The 18,230-nt window shown below is 39.0% G+C and overlaps 2 protein-coding genes across 2 annotated transcripts; one reads left to right on the forward strand and one right to left on the reverse strand.

Moving 5' to 3' along the window:
• Positions 1 to 219: 219 nt before the first annotated feature.
• Positions 220 to 5,859, forward strand: LOC104587414 (co-chaperone protein p23-1-like). The gene is made up of 6 exons (XM_010245026.3): positions 220 to 390; positions 3,950 to 4,136; positions 4,233 to 4,395; positions 4,498 to 4,535; positions 4,612 to 4,672; positions 5,583 to 5,859. Exons 1-6 carry the CDS (start codon positions 386 to 388, stop codon positions 5,654 to 5,656), a joined length of 528 nt encoding a protein of 175 aa, XP_010243328.1. The 5' UTR covers positions 220 to 385; the 3' UTR covers positions 5,657 to 5,859.
• Positions 5,860 to 8,066: 2,207 nt separating this feature from the next.
• Positions 8,067 to 12,000, reverse strand: CPB (Subunits of heterodimeric actin filament capping protein Capz superfamily). The gene is made up of 8 exons (XM_010245025.2): positions 11,688 to 12,000; positions 10,919 to 10,989; positions 10,708 to 10,821; positions 10,379 to 10,461; positions 10,196 to 10,269; positions 9,975 to 10,094; positions 8,476 to 8,571; positions 8,067 to 8,271 (listed from the first exon to the last, which is right to left on the reverse strand). Exons 1-8 carry the CDS (start codon positions 11,814 to 11,816, stop codon positions 8,188 to 8,190), a joined length of 771 nt encoding a protein of 256 aa, XP_010243327.1. The 5' UTR covers positions 11,817 to 12,000; the 3' UTR covers positions 8,067 to 8,187.
• Between the last annotated feature and the right edge of the window lie 6,230 nt (positions 12,001 to 18,230).

Here is an 18,230-nt window from a genome sequence, read left to right on the forward strand (position 1 = left end):
ATCGGTGTGAGGCGTATCCAATTCCATCTCTTGATGCAGCAAATTTTTATTTTCGGTGGTCCTACAAGGTGCAGTAGGCCGCTTTTATAATAGACGGTCTAGATTGGTCAAGCGATCCTTAACAAACTATCTGGCGACAGCAGAAGAATGAATGGAAGAATCAAGAAGGAGGATAGCAGAGGTATATTACCGTCTATAAGCTCAAGCCGATAACTTCCGCCCTCTCTCTTTAGTGTAATCGTGTTTCGACTTTCTTATATTTTTGGTAGCGACTAGCGAAGCTTCGACTTTCGAGTAAACGAAAAACGCAGAGCGAAGGGTGGTTTCTTCTGTTTTATCAAAGTTACAAACGAAACCTTCCTCAAAATCCACCGACAATAAGAAGATGAAGTACGGGTCTTCCTTTTATGCTCTTTATTCACATTTTTCCGCTATTTGCAGTAGAAATTTCGTTATTGTACAACCTGTCTGTTCTGCATCTACAATCAATTTTAGTTGTTTTTGTTGTTACTTTTCAATCGATTCATGGTCTGCTTTATTGATGGTTACAAACATGGGAGTTTGATTCGGTTCAGTAAATATGTTGGGTTAAGCACCTCAGTATCTTACCAGGCAAAGAGAGTGAGTGCTAGGGTTTCAGTGTGCTTCGAGCACTTTGGTGCTGCACGAATTTAGTGTTGTTGTCTTCAATGTGTTTTTATGATTTTCGAGAACTTTCATGTTGAGTGACAAACTTCCTTTCCATAGATTTTGATGCTGTGGTCTTGTATTTGGATGTTTCTTCATGTTTAGAATTTCATTTTGGTGTAATAGTTATTTCCGTAACTTCAGTCTTGTTATTTCTATGGAAAAAGCTTGTATTGTGGTTTGAGTCCTATTATGGCTTTTGTAGGCTTTTATTGTTTGCTTGGTTCTTTAGGTCTTTTTTTCTAGTTTACTGCTTATTTGGGAAAGGAAAGCTTTTAGATCCATGTTTGTATGCAGTTTGCTGTGATAATGTTTGTCGGGCCTCTAATGAGGCCTAATAATGACTTTCTGACCTTCCAGAAAAAAATAAGAAACACATTGCGTTTTTAAAAATTAAATCAATTCATATAAAAGACCTAGAACCGTAATCAAACGTATTTCAGATTATTTTTTATATTGATACAACATTGGCAACCCCGAGATCTTTAAATCATTTTACAATCAATATTTTAGTGATTGCATGCATTCGAATTTCTATATTGAAATCCTGTGAAGCATAGCTGTTGATCCTAGGGCAGGAACTAGGTCATTAGCAATGCCTTTTCCATTTAACATGATGGTTTTGATGCAAACTATAAAAGTTATTTTCTTGTTGATTCATGGGCAGAAATGTTATTAGTTGGTTTGCTTGGTTCATACCCCTTTAGTGCACCAGGTCTGCCAAAGGTATCCTTCTATTTTGGTTTGCCACCATATAGCTGTTTAATTTTTTAGTGTATCAATTTTCCTTTTCAAAAAAAAAAAAAAACTGAAAAGGCTCTGAAAGTAATCTGTGGTAAATTTTGTTTTTCTACTTTTGTAGATATCTGAATCTGAATATAGTGGAATTGTTCGGTAATCTGAATATTACAATGTCTGAAAAATTCATTTTACAAATTTACCCTTGAAATTGTTCTTTCAATCACAATAAGTGAAAATGACTAAAATACTATAAAATAATAAAATAGGTTATTAAATAATATTAAAAAGAATAATTTTATAAAATTAATTGGCCTCCTCCTCTCTGCAAATAAACCAACATAGTTCATTGTCTTCCACTTGACACCAGACAGAGAGCAGCGGCAACCTCCCTTCCCTGATCTCTTCCCCTTCCTTCAGCCAATCTTCTTTCATTCTCCCTCTCTCCCTCTCTGTTCTTCACTCTATCAAATTCAAATCACCGAAATCCCTGTTCATCGTCTTTAACCTCTTGACAACGGCAACGAAGTCTCACAAGTCACAAGTGGTGGTAAAAGAGGTCAACCTCTTCCCGTTTTGGATTTTTAATCATTGAAATAATATTCCTGCAATCTTTCCTCTATTTTCTTCTTCAACCAATCATCCCCTTCCCCTTCTTTGTTTGGTTTGAAACCTCGCCGTCACCACTGCAACCTCTGGCAGTGGTTACTCTTCCCAACATCTTTCTCTTCCCTCTCCAATACCAGATTGTACTACTTGCATCAAGTGGTGAAAAGCGACACAATGGTGAATCTGAGAAGGTATCCTATCCCTTGCATCAAGCGGATATCCTGAAGCACATTGCACGAGCGAAGCAGGCCGTCTTCTCTGATGAATCAAGGATGAACTACCTCCAAGAAGACGTAGCAGATCATCACAGTGAAGCACATCACGTTTGCTTTCTTGATTCATCAGAGAAGACGACAACCTGCTTCTCTTGGTCTTCTCATCGCAAACAAGAGCGTTTATTTGGGGGTTTCTTATTTTTCCTGATTTCTGCATAAAATTTAAAATCTCATCCTCCAAAGCAGGAGATCAATTGCCAAGGGAAGAAGACAGGAGGGTGCAGTGGGGAAATACATTTTGTCTGCTACCTCTGAACGCGCTCAGAGGTAGTGGGTCCTCTGAATAAATCAGAGGCATTTTCAGTGTTCGGAGGGTCATTTCAGAGACACTACCGAACAACCCTGAAGCGCTGGAAAGTAAAAATTTTGGTGTTTGGAGCTCAGTTCAGCGCTACCAAATGCCACCTAACTATTAGGTATACATGCTTTAAGTTATGAGTGATCGTGATACATGCTTTCCTTTGTTAGGATTTTCAGTCATGATTTGATTGATTAAATGCTTGTAGACAATATTTTAATGTTGAATAAAGGAAAAGAATTTATTAATTTCCCTTCCTTTTGTTTTTCAATTAGCTTATCACTTTCATGAATGAATCTAACTAAGTTACCTTTTATTTAGTGATTTGATTTGTATTTCATTCATTTAAAGCAAGGCTCAAAATATCAATACAATACACCTTGCATTGGTCATATCATATTGTATCTTTTAGTCACCCAAAAAGTTTATATAAGGAGTATGAATATTTTAATGGATTTATATTTTAAACTAAAATATGTATTGACAGACCCCCTTGCCAATTTGTTAGACAAAATAAAAGAAAAAAGTAGTTATGATGAAATGAAACTCTCAATACACAAATTATGCGTATTGAGAGGATCGATGCCATGATTTAAAGTAGCCTATTTACGAGACAAATTTTATTAAATGAAGTTATTATGAACCAACTTGCAAATTGATTCAAGTCAAACCAATTCATAAATTACATCCATAAGTAGCAGCTTAGGTGACTACAGGTAGAAAGTAGAGACTCTGTGAAGTGTAAAACTAATTTGTTGTTTATAATATAATGAAATTACATCTCCAGTCCAGAGCTTATTGAAGCAATACTATTCATTCTGGCCAGCTTGAGTAGGAAGTAGGAACAGAACTAGGAGCCCTCACCCCTCCCCCTTGAACTTGATGGTTTCCAAAAGGACAGTCTGTGCTATGCCACCATAAACTAAACTGATTCAGCCAATTTGATGTTTGAACTTGATTGAGAGGGGGCTCTGGAAGAAAATTTGGTAAGTGAAAAACAGGACAGGAAGCATGTGTGATGGAGGTGTGTCTAGCCAGGTTGACCAGTTTTCCCTACACTCTGGTTTTCCTGGGGAGTCTTTCTTAGGTCAAGGATATCATAGTTTATCCAACCAGCAATGGTATGCTCAGTTAACAAAAATAGTTGTCAGATTTCAAGGCCCTTCAATATCTAGTGTTTATATCGTATAGACATATCCTTTTACTGACATCTGTCTATCAATTAATTGCTTATTGTTGATACAGGTTTTAATATTGTACTTATATTTGGATTGAAATGGCTTAACTATGTAGTTTTTATTGGTAGTATTTCTAATCTACCTTTTTGGACTATCTGTTTTAGCCGACATCCATCAGTGAAATGGGCCCAAAGGTCTGACAAGGTCTACATCACCATTGAGTTACCGGATGCTAAAGATGTTAATCTCAAGCTGGAACCAGAGGGCAAATTCTTTTTCTCTGCTACCAGTGGGGCAGATAAGACACCATATGAAATTGACATTGACCTGTATGATAAGGTTGATGTGGATGTAAGTATTCTAAGTGGAATAGCATTACCCTTCACTTGCTATATGAATGAATCCAGCCATCAACCAAGAAAAATGTATTAATAAGCATTATTGCAGGAGAGCAAGGCTAGTGTTGGATTAAGAAATATATGCTACCTTGTGAAGAAGGTAGAGAAGAAATGGTGGAGTAGATTTTTGAAGCAAGAAGGGAAACCTCCAGTGTTTTTGAAAGTTGACTGGGACAAGTGGGTTGATGAAGATGAGGAGCAGGAAAGTAAATGTGGGTCTTAACTCTCTTATTCCTATTGAATATTCATTTTCTTCACATGCTTTTTCTTATCCTACTTTTGTAATCTAATTTATCTGGCAATTGGGATTGCAGCTGGAGCTGATATGGATTTTGGGGATTTTGATTTCTCGGTATGTAGAGAGTTAGCATGTTAGATATGGTTGATGTATAGCACGGTGCCTCATGATTTCTCTTTCCTGCCTGCAGAAGTTAAACATGGGAGGTTCTGGACCAGAGGGCTTTGATGATGCTGCCGAGGATGATGAAGGTTAGTCATGCTAAGTAATAGAATATTATTCCAGATTTGCCTGATACAAATGAAATACTCGCTCTGTTCTCGACTGCAGAAGAGAAATATTTCTTCCCATCAATTCCCAACATGGCTTCACAACGTGCAATTTAGCTCACCTAAAATTCTAGTTGTTGGACTGTTTTTTGTGTGATTTACTAAAAAGATAGAATCAGTAATTGGGTGCTTACTGCTTAGGATGCACAAGGTTTTAGACGGAATGCCCACTGGGAAGATGAGATGCTTCATCAATCCTACTTTTCAAACTTGACAAGTGTTACGCTTATTTGGTTGATGATTTTATCTTTTATGTTTGATCCACTTGTCTTGGATAAAATCTCCAATTCCATGGATGGAAACAACCACCGGGGACCGGGCACAGAGAGGGGCATAGGCTTTTTCTTCTTTCTGAGGGGTTTCGTACAGTAAAAGTAAAAACACACTACATGAACCTGGGGGTAGCGCATCATCTAAGTCCTCAAAGTGTTTTTTTTTTATTTTTTGGGTAGAATGTAGTCCTCAAAGATGACCCTAGCTAGTCTATCCGGGATATTTTATTCTTGTTGAGCCAATCCCAGTTTGTGCCTGTGCTCGGTGACAAGACCTTTGACTTTTTTTTTTTTTTGATAAATAAGGCCTTTGACTTTCTCCCCTTGTAGTTTTGTTAATTGAGTTTGGAGGCTCCTTCCAGCTCCATCTTCCCATTTCCAAATGCTTACAGTGGTGCGAATTGCTTCACGGTTCAAAAACCGATTTAGTTTGTCTATGATCTTGCTTCAGTAAGCTATATTTGTTTGTCACCATAATCAATAGATCTTACTGGGGTATTTAGTTTTGATTCTAAATTTATAGATGTTACTTAATTGGGTGATCGGTGCCATTTCAACAGATGAAAGTGATACTGAAGAGGTGGAAGCCAAAGATGCCAAGGCAGTTGGTGATGAATCTGAGGCAAAAGAGTAAACCATGCTTCCCGAAATGAGCATGGTTTTGCACCTCATGCGCTATGAATGACAACATACTCTCTGTAAAGAGCATAAGTTTTGTTCCTTAACCAAATCTTTTTTGTCTAGATATCACTGATATTATGAATTGGGTAGATTGGATAAAATGGGGCTTTGAATCCCGAGTTATTCAATATAAACTGCATATTTTTGAGTTTTAAATGAACCCACTATATTTTACGTATAGAACTAGGAGCCATCCTATATGGCTGGCAATTATTTCAGGAGTTGTTTGTTTGTTTATTTCATGATCTTGGCGGGAACAAGGCTTGTTTCTTTCTCTCCGTCAGCATGGACAAGCAACTTGACCCAAGGGGACCAGCACTTCTACTCCACCGAAGAGCCGTTCACAGCTAGAAGGGATGTGAACGGTGGGGGGGGGGGGGGTCAGAAAATTGGCCTATTCAGAGAGATCTTATGATCGATATTGGATATAGACTCTCTTTCCATATTCTTATTCTAATAGAAGGGTGACTTAGTCAATTGGGGGTGGGACCTGTTCGCATAATACACTGGAACGTGGGAAATCCATGTCTCACATGAACCACTATTAACAACCTCCTTTAGTGGACAAACGATTTCCGCTGAGGCCTATGGATGGACCCTATTTTTAGATATACGTGTCGGCCCTAACTAATAATAGAAATTTAAAAGAACTATCGAAATATTGGATATTGACAGCAATGACGTCAGGCAGTGTATAATGTAGGTTTGTGTTATATACCCTTTTCAAGCAATATCGCCGGAGTGCCGCTCAAAAGAGGAGTCCGGATCTCCTGCCCACGTTCCTCAAAGAGTGCTCAAGAAGAATTTGGATAAAATGTAGAATGTCTTTCCTTATTGGTCTATTGCTGAATTCTGCATATTGTAGACTCATACCATTTGTTATGTGACTTGGGCTTAGTTTGGAAAGAGTACAAATGCAAATATGTACACCATAAATACATACAAAATAATATAAAATGTAAAATTTTGCACTCTACATATTTGCATTTATACTCCTTCCAAACTCAGCCTTAAGAGAACTCATCTCTTAAAGCTAGCTTTTAGAGGGAGGAACCCAAGAACATATTACCCCACAACATCATCCCATACAACCAATGTGGATTCCTCACATTAGCATCCCATACTAGTAACATGGGACAAATGGATCATAACATAAACATCATTCAGTTGTTATTACTCCAACAGAAATGGGGGTTGGGTTCGCCTTGCTGCCAGTTGGATTTCCCAAACCTTAAAGCAAAAGTAGAGCAACTTATGGAGCTCTTTATGCTGATATTTAAAACTGGATTGCTTAGAGTTGCAACCGGACGAGGAAAATGAATACAATTTTTTTACCAAATATATAAACGTGAAATTATGACTAAAATCCACTTAATAATTTTTTTTTTTAAACTTCACCATAAATTAGGGGTGAGCAAAAAAACCCAAAAAATCAAACCGACTGAAAAAACCGACCGAAACCAAACCAAAAATTCAGTTAACCAAACCAGTTGATTCAATTTCAGTTCAATATTTTAAAAAATCAGCGGTACCGGTTCAGTTTCAATTAATCAAAATAGAAAACTGACAGTTAACTAAACTGACTAATATACATATATTTATATATGTTTTATATTTTCTATACATTATAAATTAATAAATATGCATTATATATATTTATAATATATAATATATTATTTATTATTTAAAATATAATATTATATATTTCTAGTATTTTATTATATATTTATATATTTTTCTATAATAAATATTATAAATAATAAAAAAACCAAAAAACTGACGATTAACTGATCAGCTTCGGTTCGGTTTCGTTACCGATTTTCCAAAACCCAGTAGCCCTGATTCGGTTTCAAAAATTAGCCCATAAATTCACTCCACTATCAAATTCCCCAATATAAAATCTTTTTTTTTTCAACTGTTGTACGCCTATAACAGATGGCCAATTAGGCAACCTTGTCATACGGTCATCAGAACCATGCTACGATTTCCACAGTTTGTGATGAATGAGATACAATGGACATTAGTAAGCATTTTCTGTACGTGCTTTAGGCCTATGGCCCGAATGAAGACAACCCTTCATTGTTTCCAAGGCTAAGGATGACATTCTATTTATAGGATTCCAGACGGTTGAAAGGTTATTGATAACAATTAGGTTATGTTTCGTTTGAAAGAAAATAAGAGAAACAGAAGGCTGACGGAAATTCCTGGAGGAACTCTGAAATTTCTTTCTTTCAAATTTCTTGTTTCTCTTATTTTCTTTCAAACCAAAAACAACCCGACTCATGCCCCTCGTAGAATGAATCTTCTACCATGGATTCATGATAGAGCCGCTACACATATTTTGCACAAATACTGTAAACATGTAAAACTAACTGTGATGTTTTTTTCTTTTTTTCTTTTTTTTAACTAGATAACATGATATTTATGAAATAGGGATACAAACAACTTGTTTATCCATCTCTTTACATGCCCATGGTATTGCCCTTAGCTGCTTGGCAGTCTCATCTGCACCACTTCAGGAGACGGCCTAAGAGTGCAGATCATCTCTTTCGTCTTTCCAAAATAGACCTGCCATTTACAGTAGTGAATTAAACTCATCGATTCAGAATCTACTTTGAAAGACATCCATACATGTTACATAGCAGAGAAACAAATGAAACCGAAGGCCAAATAACATGTGTTATGGGTTTTACAGTGCTAGTACCGGGAAACAAGGTAGGGCCTTCACAACAAATACAGACAAGATAATCAAAATAACGGGCTGGTGCTTACTTGATCCAGGGAGTTTCTCAGCTTACTCTCCATTTCTTCGATCATCCTTCCCATGTTACAGAGGTGACCCTCAGCAACTGGTAGATCCATATTCATCTTCAAGAAACATAAAATAGTAAGTATTCTTACATTTTCATAATACAGTGGAGCATGGCTCCAAGTATCAATTTTTGTGTATCATTCAATTCAAAGTGATGATCCTCAAAAAAAAATAATTTCAGGTTTCAAGCTTTGAACTAAGCCACCTGTGGTAAGGGTATTAACTATTAAGCACTGAAAATGGCCAATGCCCAAAATCCACATATTCAGCGTTTTGGTTACCCTGAAAACCAATACGTATGATGCTTTGAACCTTGCAGTGGAACACTTCTGTGAAAGAAATGTCACCCACCGACTACGTGCCCTCACAACATGCTTGGGGACTGGGGCACATGCACATGCAAGTTTATAAGCATTGTTGTTTGGTAGGTTCACTTAACTAAGGCAATGACTATTAGGCTAAGTTTGGGAGTGCTTATTTTGTTTTGATCAGCTTCTGCGATTTTGTTCAATTCCATCTTTTTATTTCTCTGCTATTCAGTGTCTCCTTTTAGCAGGGATCTTCCATCAATTTATTTTTTGGATAAACAATCTTCCTTCAAGGTATTAATGAAAGAATTCTGATTGTTATTAATTAAAGAAAGAAACTTAGACTTCGCAAACTAGATCATACCAAAATTACTATTTAGGGCTGTAATCAGATTGGGCCCAGCTACATCTGCATCCGGTCTGATTATCAAATCTTTGGATCCAGATCTGATCCAAAATCTGATATGTCGGTCTTGGATTGGATTTTGATTTAATCCACAACCATTTTATTGTGCACAAAATGACAAAAAAAGTTTTAAAAAAATTAAATAATAAAATGTTGAACTTGTTAGTTATACTCACATAGTTATATTACGCACACATAATAATAATTTTTATTTTTTAATCAGTCCCAGATTTTAATCTGATCAGATCATTAGCATCTGCATCCAACCTGATTATTAATCGGATGCAAGTTATGACATCCAAATCTAGGATAATCAGATAAGATGCCAAATTGGGTATCAGATTTTTGGAGTTGATTGGCAGCTCTAGCTGTAATTGGATCGGATTCAGCTACTTATGATTACTGGATCATAATATCGTATACACAATGGGCCTTTTCTGAACATTTCTTATTTCTTTTCTTTTTCCTTTATAGGATTTCTTTCTGCGATCCAAGTTCAGAAAAGAACAATAATAAAATGATGACTTGTATACCACATCTCTAGTTCTCTACATATTTTGAAGAACTTTGACTGTTAACTGAGACAAAGATAGTCAGGAAAAGTGAAACAGAGGAACAGGCTCATTTGATCTGAGGAGATCATGCTACACAACTCCCAAGTGGTTTAAAGCAGAAAACGCTGAAGAAGAAAACAAGCAATTAAAGATGAAAGCTTCCTACTAAACTATTCCAAATGATGAAATACCTGCCGTCTTATTGATCCTGATAAACTGAATGTGCTTGCCGACTCTTCATTCGTGGTCAATGATAGCATGACTGTACTGGTTAAGCAGTAATGAGCCATTCCATCTTCCTCTGCTCCTACCTAATTGGAAAATTTTAATCTTACAAAAGAATCAACAGAAAGGATAACAAAAAGAATGACTAATAAATATTGCTTCTAAGTATCAATACAATGGTACCCACCTCAATTACATGAATAGCATCCCATAAACCTTCTTGCAAGTAACCCCTACGGCCCTGACCTGACCTTGAGCCATCTTCAACAAGTAACTACTACATATTAGAAAAAACAAACTTTTCCATTTCTTCTTTACAGGTAGAAACATAGTTTAATTTTCTCTGTGCAGGCATATTGTAAAACCTAACCTTTCTTTACTAAGAAGCATGCGACAAAACCTTCATTGTCATCCTCCCACACATATACTGATGAAATACCACCTTCATAATACCTACCAATTTAGTGGTTAAATTTCTATTACTTCCTCGGAAACAGAGGTGTTCCTTAAAACCTTATGCAAGCTCTAATTACATTCCAGCAGGCAGAATAGAGGCGCACCTCAGTAAATGGTATTTTAGAATAAATAAAAGTAATCACCAATCAAAAAAAAAAAAAGAAAATAATCAAATGTTCATTTATTCTTGAAACAATTTATTATCAGAACAAACTCAAGGGCGAGGTAGGTCAAGGATCTCACTGGTCACAATAAATTGCAAAGACGCCATTTGCTTCAACTTCAAGTTTCCTCAACTCTGGAGATGGTTGCTGCCCATCTCCCAATGGCGGATGATATTTGTTTGACCAAGGTGATCTACGAAAATTCATCGATTTATAAAATGTCTACGGGAAACCAGAATATCTCAATACCACTTTCAGGAGCAACTATTATTGGAATGGTTGGCAATTACCTATAGGAATCTGCATCTCTATTGTAGTCACACAATATGAACTCTTTTCCACACTCCATATCGTAGGATACCTGTTCTCTTGGTCCAAAGAAGATTTAAAATATTAAACAGAAGAAAGAGTAAAAGGATTAACCTTCCTTCCAGAAGAAAGAAGCTAGAAATAAGCCAATTACAGGAATTGAGTGGGAATGCAGATGAGCCAAATCAGTGCAAAACAAGGTAAAAGCGCTTGAATATAGCATTTGTTGCCTTCAACTTGTACTTTCATAACAGGGAAAAGAAAAAAGACAAACACACCAAACATCAAAAACCGCAACAAGTACCAAATTTTAAAAGGATTCCTCTTTTCAAGCTAACTCGAGACAGTGGGAAATAACATTACAGTGCATTCAAAAAAAAAAAAAACTACATAAACCAAAATATGAGAAAGAAAGATAAATAGGTTGAGAGGGACGGGCGGGCCTATAAAAAGCAAAACTGAGGCAGATTACAACTAACAACAGTGAGTATTGATCAAGCAATCAACCAACTCACGTGAACGGCATCATTTTGCACAAACAAGCCAAATAACCGAATAACAAAGAGAAAGCGAAAGAACTCAAAACTCTATGAAAAATTAGAAATAAAGATTGTACAAAAGTTGAAGGGAGAATAACAACTTGGATTAATTTCTTCAAGCAAGGAAACTCCGTAAAGCACGAACCGATCTAGCAACAAAAACCAGTCAAATGAGACAGTACTAGAGAGCTGCAAGAGAACAAAAACGAACCTGGAGCGGCTGATCAACTTGTGAGAGGAGATCTGAAGAGTGTTGAGGCAGGAGACTCAAAAGGGCAGAGAGAGCCGTGTCTGTGTGCTTTGGGTGGATCCTTCGCATTAAGTCCATTGCGGTCTCCATTTCCTTTTACAAAGAGTGCGCAGGTGAAGGTGCGTGCACTAGATAAGATTTCTCAGAAAGAGCGGAGAAAGGAAGGACTCCGCAAGTTCAAAGCAAAAGAGAGAGAGAGAGAGAGAGAGAGATTTCAGACAAGGCGCGCGTTCTTTGATCCTGAGCTGCTCTCGCGGGAACCGTCTTTTATACCTTGAGATTTGTTTTTCCTAAATAGGTCAAGAGGTAAATCGCGAAACATACTATTAAGGTGAATCTCGAGGAGTCAAAATGCTAGTAACCGTTGGATGTTTTGGTTACAGTGATCATTGGCGACAATGACTGAAAAATCGCCTGATAACACAACGGGCTGTTGCCTGCAACACCTTCTCAGGTGATCCATTAATGCCACGTGGCAGATGCAGCCACTCACATTGAAACTCTTTAACTACCAGTAGACTTTCGTTCCTTTTAAAGAAAAGGGGACTGGTCCTATTGACGGTGGATGTTGAAACCACCTCATCCAGATTACAGCCCCGCGGATTAGTGACGTGTTAACTTCTGATTGTCTTTGTAGGTTGTACACGAATTGATTGACTCTCGCTCGCTGCATGACACGTTGGTTAACCCTAGAAGACCCTTACTGGGTGAAGAAACGTGTCACATAGGCAGAGCCCGCTTGACAGCCCAAGCTGTTTTTGGTTTAATAATTCTGAAGACCCTTACTTGACAGCCCGCTTGACTCTTTCTGCTGGACGATAAACCAATAATAATACACCACGTAAGCTTTGTACACGTGAAATCTGAGTGGTATTAGGCTGTGTTTGGTTTCTAAAAAAATATTAAAATCAATTAAAGTTTACAAAAATGCCTTTGAGACATTCTAGTTCTATGCTTGGGCCATTTTAGGTTTGATGAGTGGGCTGCTTCTGGCCCATATAGACCCATGAATTATGAAAGCAAGGAAGAGTGAAGGGAAAACAGGAACTATATATATATATATATATATATATATATATAAAAAGAAGAATCGAGTGGTCATGACTCATGAGTTGTTGTGCACGTTATAATCAAATCATGGCCAGCATGAGTAATACCCTACTTATGACCTACGATCCAGCAAACAAGAGGAAAAAAGATACGTTGCTTTTCTTTTCTTTACTTCTCCTATCCTATGTTATTGCTATTATTATAGCATGAACATGCCCAGTTGTTTTTAAGTCATATTTACCCGAAAAAATAAAAATATCGCACAACCAAGCAAGCTATAAAAAGTAGGCAATGCTGAGGTTATTTATTCATGCAGCGCAGAATAGCTCTTTTGATCAAATTGTTTTATCGTTATCGGCCTCTGGATTTGGAAAACGATTCAGCCTTGTAAAGATGATTGCAACCATTTACAAAATTTTGCTGATAATGGACCAAACCAAAGGAGGCAGTGTAGGAAACGTGTATGATTCAATTAGGCCCATCCAATTTTGGAGTCCATACGACCCACACAATCAGACAATTCCTGGTCATGTTTCTACAGGCTATTCCAGGCCGAATACAAATATTAATACTGACTGTGACTGAACCCAATTTATCCGTTTGAACCAACTTTCATCAGAACTTGATTGGTTCAACGGACCAGGTTATATCAGAGTTGATTGATTTTATAAACTCCTATTGGATGGTTGGACGACCAGTTGACTGCTTCCGATGATGACCATGTCACCTGGTCTGATAATTATTTTCTCTCTTTGTCCAGCCATATTTCCTTTTTCCAGTTTTCTTTTCTCTTTTCATGTATGTGATGGATGAGTTGGCCAATTCACCTACTTACACCTCTCTCTCTCTCTCTCTCTCTCTCTCTCCTATTTTCTTTTCCTTCAATCATGCATGATTGAGTACCGAAGCCAATTTTTCGGGTTGGATTCGGACTAAGCCGGTCCGAGTTGCACCTGTAGTCTTAAACTCATAGCTCCATTTCTAACCATTGAGTATTGATGCTCCTTCGCAATCACGTCTGTCGATTGATACTTTGAACCATGTCCATATCATCTTTTCCTCGAGTCCCATAGCTTTTACTTTTGACTTCTTTATAGAACCAGTGTGAAGACAAATAAGCATTTTCAAGGTGAAGTGGTTAGTCATGAATGAATTGAGAGATAGATGTCAAGGGAGGATATTTTAAGTTCTTACTCTTTCAAAACTTCGTATAGGGAAAAAAAGTGACAATTAGAAAATATTGTCTAAATATGTGATAATGTTCGTCGAAATTATCTCTATCGAAAACAAAATAAAAAGTCATGAAAATTTGTCATTCCTATTATTCAACCTCTTTAAAAAAAATCTAAATTAGAACCGTAACAATCCGGCTTTATTTTATTTTGTTTTTGAAATTGGCTATGAATTGCCTACGCATTAAGGAGAACATGATCCAGAAAAGCCCAATTATAATAACAATCAAAACAGACACAACACAAAAGAGATGGAGAGAAAGATGATGATAGTTGGGCTTCGGAGGCTGTTTGGGCCCATATATCGTATGGACCTCCATAATTTGCCACTAGGGCTCATGTGATCTACAAGGGAAGAATTGTATAATCTTTTGTCGTTAGTGTTTATATTAAGGCTGCATTTGGCATTCCTTATTTTAAGGATTTATCTTTTTTTTTTCTGTTAAAAATTCAGTATTTATAGGGGCATTTTAATTGTAAAAAGGAAATAAGTCCTTAAAATAAGAAATACCAAATGCAGCCTAAGCGTTTATTGAACTCATCATCTTATTAGAAGCTAAAAGCACTTGAGAAGCGTCAATAAAAATAAAAATAAAATAATAATAATAATAAGTCGGAACTGGCATTTGGTAAAGAAAGGCTCGAAAAGCAGTTTCTCACCCCAAACAGCCCGTTGAGAATAAGTCAAAAGTTTTGGGCTTTTGGCTTCTCACATTTTGGAGAAGCCCTTTTATTTAAAAAAAAAGACCATTTGAAATGTCATACCAAACACTGGAATGTGCTTATCTAAATAAGGACTTAATCCAAAAAGTGCTTGCTTAAAAGCGCTTTTAGAAAAGGAAAAGCACTCCCAGACGCAGCTGACACCCATCGGCTAGATGAGTATGATCAAACCACCTAGATTCGAACTTGTAATCATATGTTGAAGCTGATTACTTAGCCCAGCTAATCTCATACGCAGATTTGTTCCTCACGCTAGTAGCAACCCATCAAGATATGGCCATAATAAGCGCAAAGTATGGGCCTCATCTGGTACGTAGGGCCCAGACTTACCATAGACGTTATTTCCAACAAAAACAAATGCAATACCCAAAAGCCTTCTAACGACTAACAAGGAATGCAGCAGTGGACCAGGCATATCCTTTGTCTAGGCCTTAGGGAGGCGACGACAAAGCAAAAGGGTGGAAACTAACGGATCAAATCAAATAGATGGCTCCACATTCTCAGCCCCCCTAACGATTGAATCGCTCGGAGCGTTTCTGCCCAATTGCTGAGGCGAGAGGAAATCATTGATGCAATATGTTATGTTGTTCCAAAACTCTGGGCTTTGTATGAGATTCATGCTTGCTGAACGTCTCTCATGGATAGTTTGATTCAGAGTCTTGTATCCGTTGGACCGTCGTCTATCTTTTGTTTTTTTTTTTCTGTTTGATTTCTTCTTCTTCTTCTTCGCCTTTCTTCCTTTATTTTTTTATTTTTTTTTTCCGTTTATGTTATGTGATAAACTCAAGGGCAACCCAAAAGGGCCAATTTGGAAATGCATTTCCATGGGTCCTACCTTGTATCATTGTCTTTTCGCCACGAGCTGAAACTTTCCGAGACCGGGAGGAATGGGCCCTTTTGGGTCCCCAGCCCATCTTGCACCGCCGAGGATTCCTTAGAATTATCTTTCCTGAGTCTGTCCAAGGGCCCGTTTGGCTCTCAACACACCAGACCTGATTCCTATTCAGGTTTTCTTGCTTGAACATGAATCTGTTCCAATACTTTGGGGTCTATTACAATATTGGGTAGTCGGATTTTTATGGACTCCTTTCAGAACTAGAGCTACTACAGTCAGGAGGATTGAAATAATGAAGTAAGAAGTTCCAAATGTACAAACAATTTTTATACGTGTGTTGTGTTCAGATGATCACACCCCACTAGAAACGGGTCCCACTTGCCAAGTATCATCTTATTTAGATAGATTAATTTTTGTACTGTTTGATCTCTTAGCTTTTGATTGAAGTTCTTTGGGGCTCTATTGGATAATTTCACAGAGGTGAGATCATCTGGCCGTGCTTGTTTTAACCATGAAATCCCGGGGGGGACCGGTGCATCGACTACGCCATTCAATGGCACCTCATGTGCAAGCTCTCAGAGGCATTTAATTTGTTCTTGTCTTTTAGAAACAATCACATTGATTTTTGAGACCCATCAATCCTTCGTCTACTCAAAGCCTGAAAACTAGTTCCGGTTCAGTCATTGAGGCTTGCTTGATTATTGATAAATCAATTTTTTGGTTAATTACCTCGTCATTTGGTCGATGATTCAGAGGCTAAAGTGGAGAACTTTTGCTGGATGAGGATCTGGATGTTGGGTTGATCAGACCGATCTGGGGGCAGATTAGGTGCCGAGTTGACTGAGCCGAGCTAGATAGGTTAGGTGCTGAAATGACTGAACCGAGCTGGGCAGGTTAGGTGCCGAACTGACTAGGCCGAGCTGGGCAAGTTAGGTGTCGAACTGACTGGGCCGAGCTTTGCAGGTTAGGTGCCGAACTGATTGGGTCGAGCTGGGCAGGTTAGGTGCCGAGCTAGGCAGGTTAGGTGCTGAACTGACTGGGCCGAACTGCATATTACGTGACGAGCTGACCAGATGGCCAAGCTCACTGGTGACGAGATGGATTGATTGTTGAGCTTCGTAATGCTTTAGAGACCTACAAGGAATCAATGTTAGAGGACCCAAGGTGGCTAACTCGGCAAGGTCGCTCTAATGATTAAGTCAGTACTCTCATAGTAGACTGCGAGCTAAAAATCACAAAAGTATGAGAGCTAGAATATGCTTACTTGCCCCCCTCATGTCATTGGGGTTGGTGCCTTTATATAGGCATTGTTTTGCGTGGGATTCACGCACCATATCCGAGATTTCTGAGAGGTCGCCTAAGTGGTCCGAGATTCCAGGAGGCAACCGCCATGCACATTGACCACCCTCCGGATTGTTCGGTACGTGGGCCAACTTCCAAGGATTGTGGGAGTGTTGGGATATGCATGTCGAATTTATCAGCGAGCACGTCTCGCAGGTCGCCAGGCCGCCAGGTTGGCACCTGTGCCAGGCTGCCAGTTCGGCGCCTGTGCCAGGTCGCCAGTTCGGTGACTGTGCTAGGTTGCCAGGTCGCCAGCTGGGACACCATCATCTTGGCTAATGCAAGTTGTTGCCTAAGTGGTTTCGGATGTCACCTATTTGTTTTGAGATGCCACGTGTAACAATGTCATTGAAGGGCCAAATCCTCCCTCATCAATTATAAGAAGTCCTTTTCATCTGTAATTCATTCTATAGTTACGGGTCTTCCAATCCTCAAGCAGGGAGCTTGTTTTGGTTCCCCTAATGGTAGCTGATGAGGGCGGATTTGGCCCTCCAATGACATTGTGACACATGGCACCTTGGAACAAATAGGTGACACCCGGAACCACTTTGGCAACAACTTGCCTTAGCCAAGTTGATGGTGTCCCACCTAGCGGCCCAGGCACGACCTAGCAACCTGGCCCTAGCGCGACCTAGCACATGGCATGGCCTAACGGCCTAGCCCAGGGTGACCTGGCCTTGGTGCGAGCTGAAAGCCTGGCATAGGCATCGACCTAGCGGCCTAGCCCAGGCGCAACCTGGCAGCCTGACATAGGCGCGGCTTAGCGGCCTAGCACAGGCACTGACTTGGCAGCCTGGCCCAGGCGTGACCTGGAAGCCTGGCACAGGCGTGACCTGGCAACCTGGCGACTTGCAAGACGTGCTCACCGACGAATTTGGCATGCATAGCCGAACACTCCAACGATCCTTGGAAGTTGGCCCACGTGCCGAACGATTTGGAGGGTGGTCAACGTGCATGGCGGTTACCTCCAGGAATCTTGACCCACTTAGACGACCTCGCAGAAATCTCGGATATGGTGCATGAAGCCCATGCCAAACAATGCCTATATAAAGGCACCAACCCAGAAGCAAATAAAGAAGCAAGCAAGCATCTAAGCAAGTTCTATCTCTCAGACTTTGTGATTTTTAGCTCATAGTCTAATATGAGAGTATTTACTTAAGCATCGGAGCGACCTCGCTAGCCACCCTGGGTCCTCTAACATTTGGTTCCTTGCAGGTCTCTAAAGAGCAACGAAGCTCATCAATTCAGCTCGCCATCTGGTCAGCCTAACACCTCACAAGCAGCACGCCACCTGGTTAGCTCGACACCTCATAGGCAATTTGG

Source organism: Nelumbo nucifera, chromosome 1 (assembly GCF_055504915.1).
Source record: "Nelumbo nucifera cultivar China Antique chromosome 1, China Antique-T2T, whole genome shotgun sequence".
In the NCBI taxonomy this organism is placed as follows: Eukaryota; Viridiplantae; Streptophyta; class Magnoliopsida; order Proteales; family Nelumbonaceae; genus Nelumbo; species Nelumbo nucifera.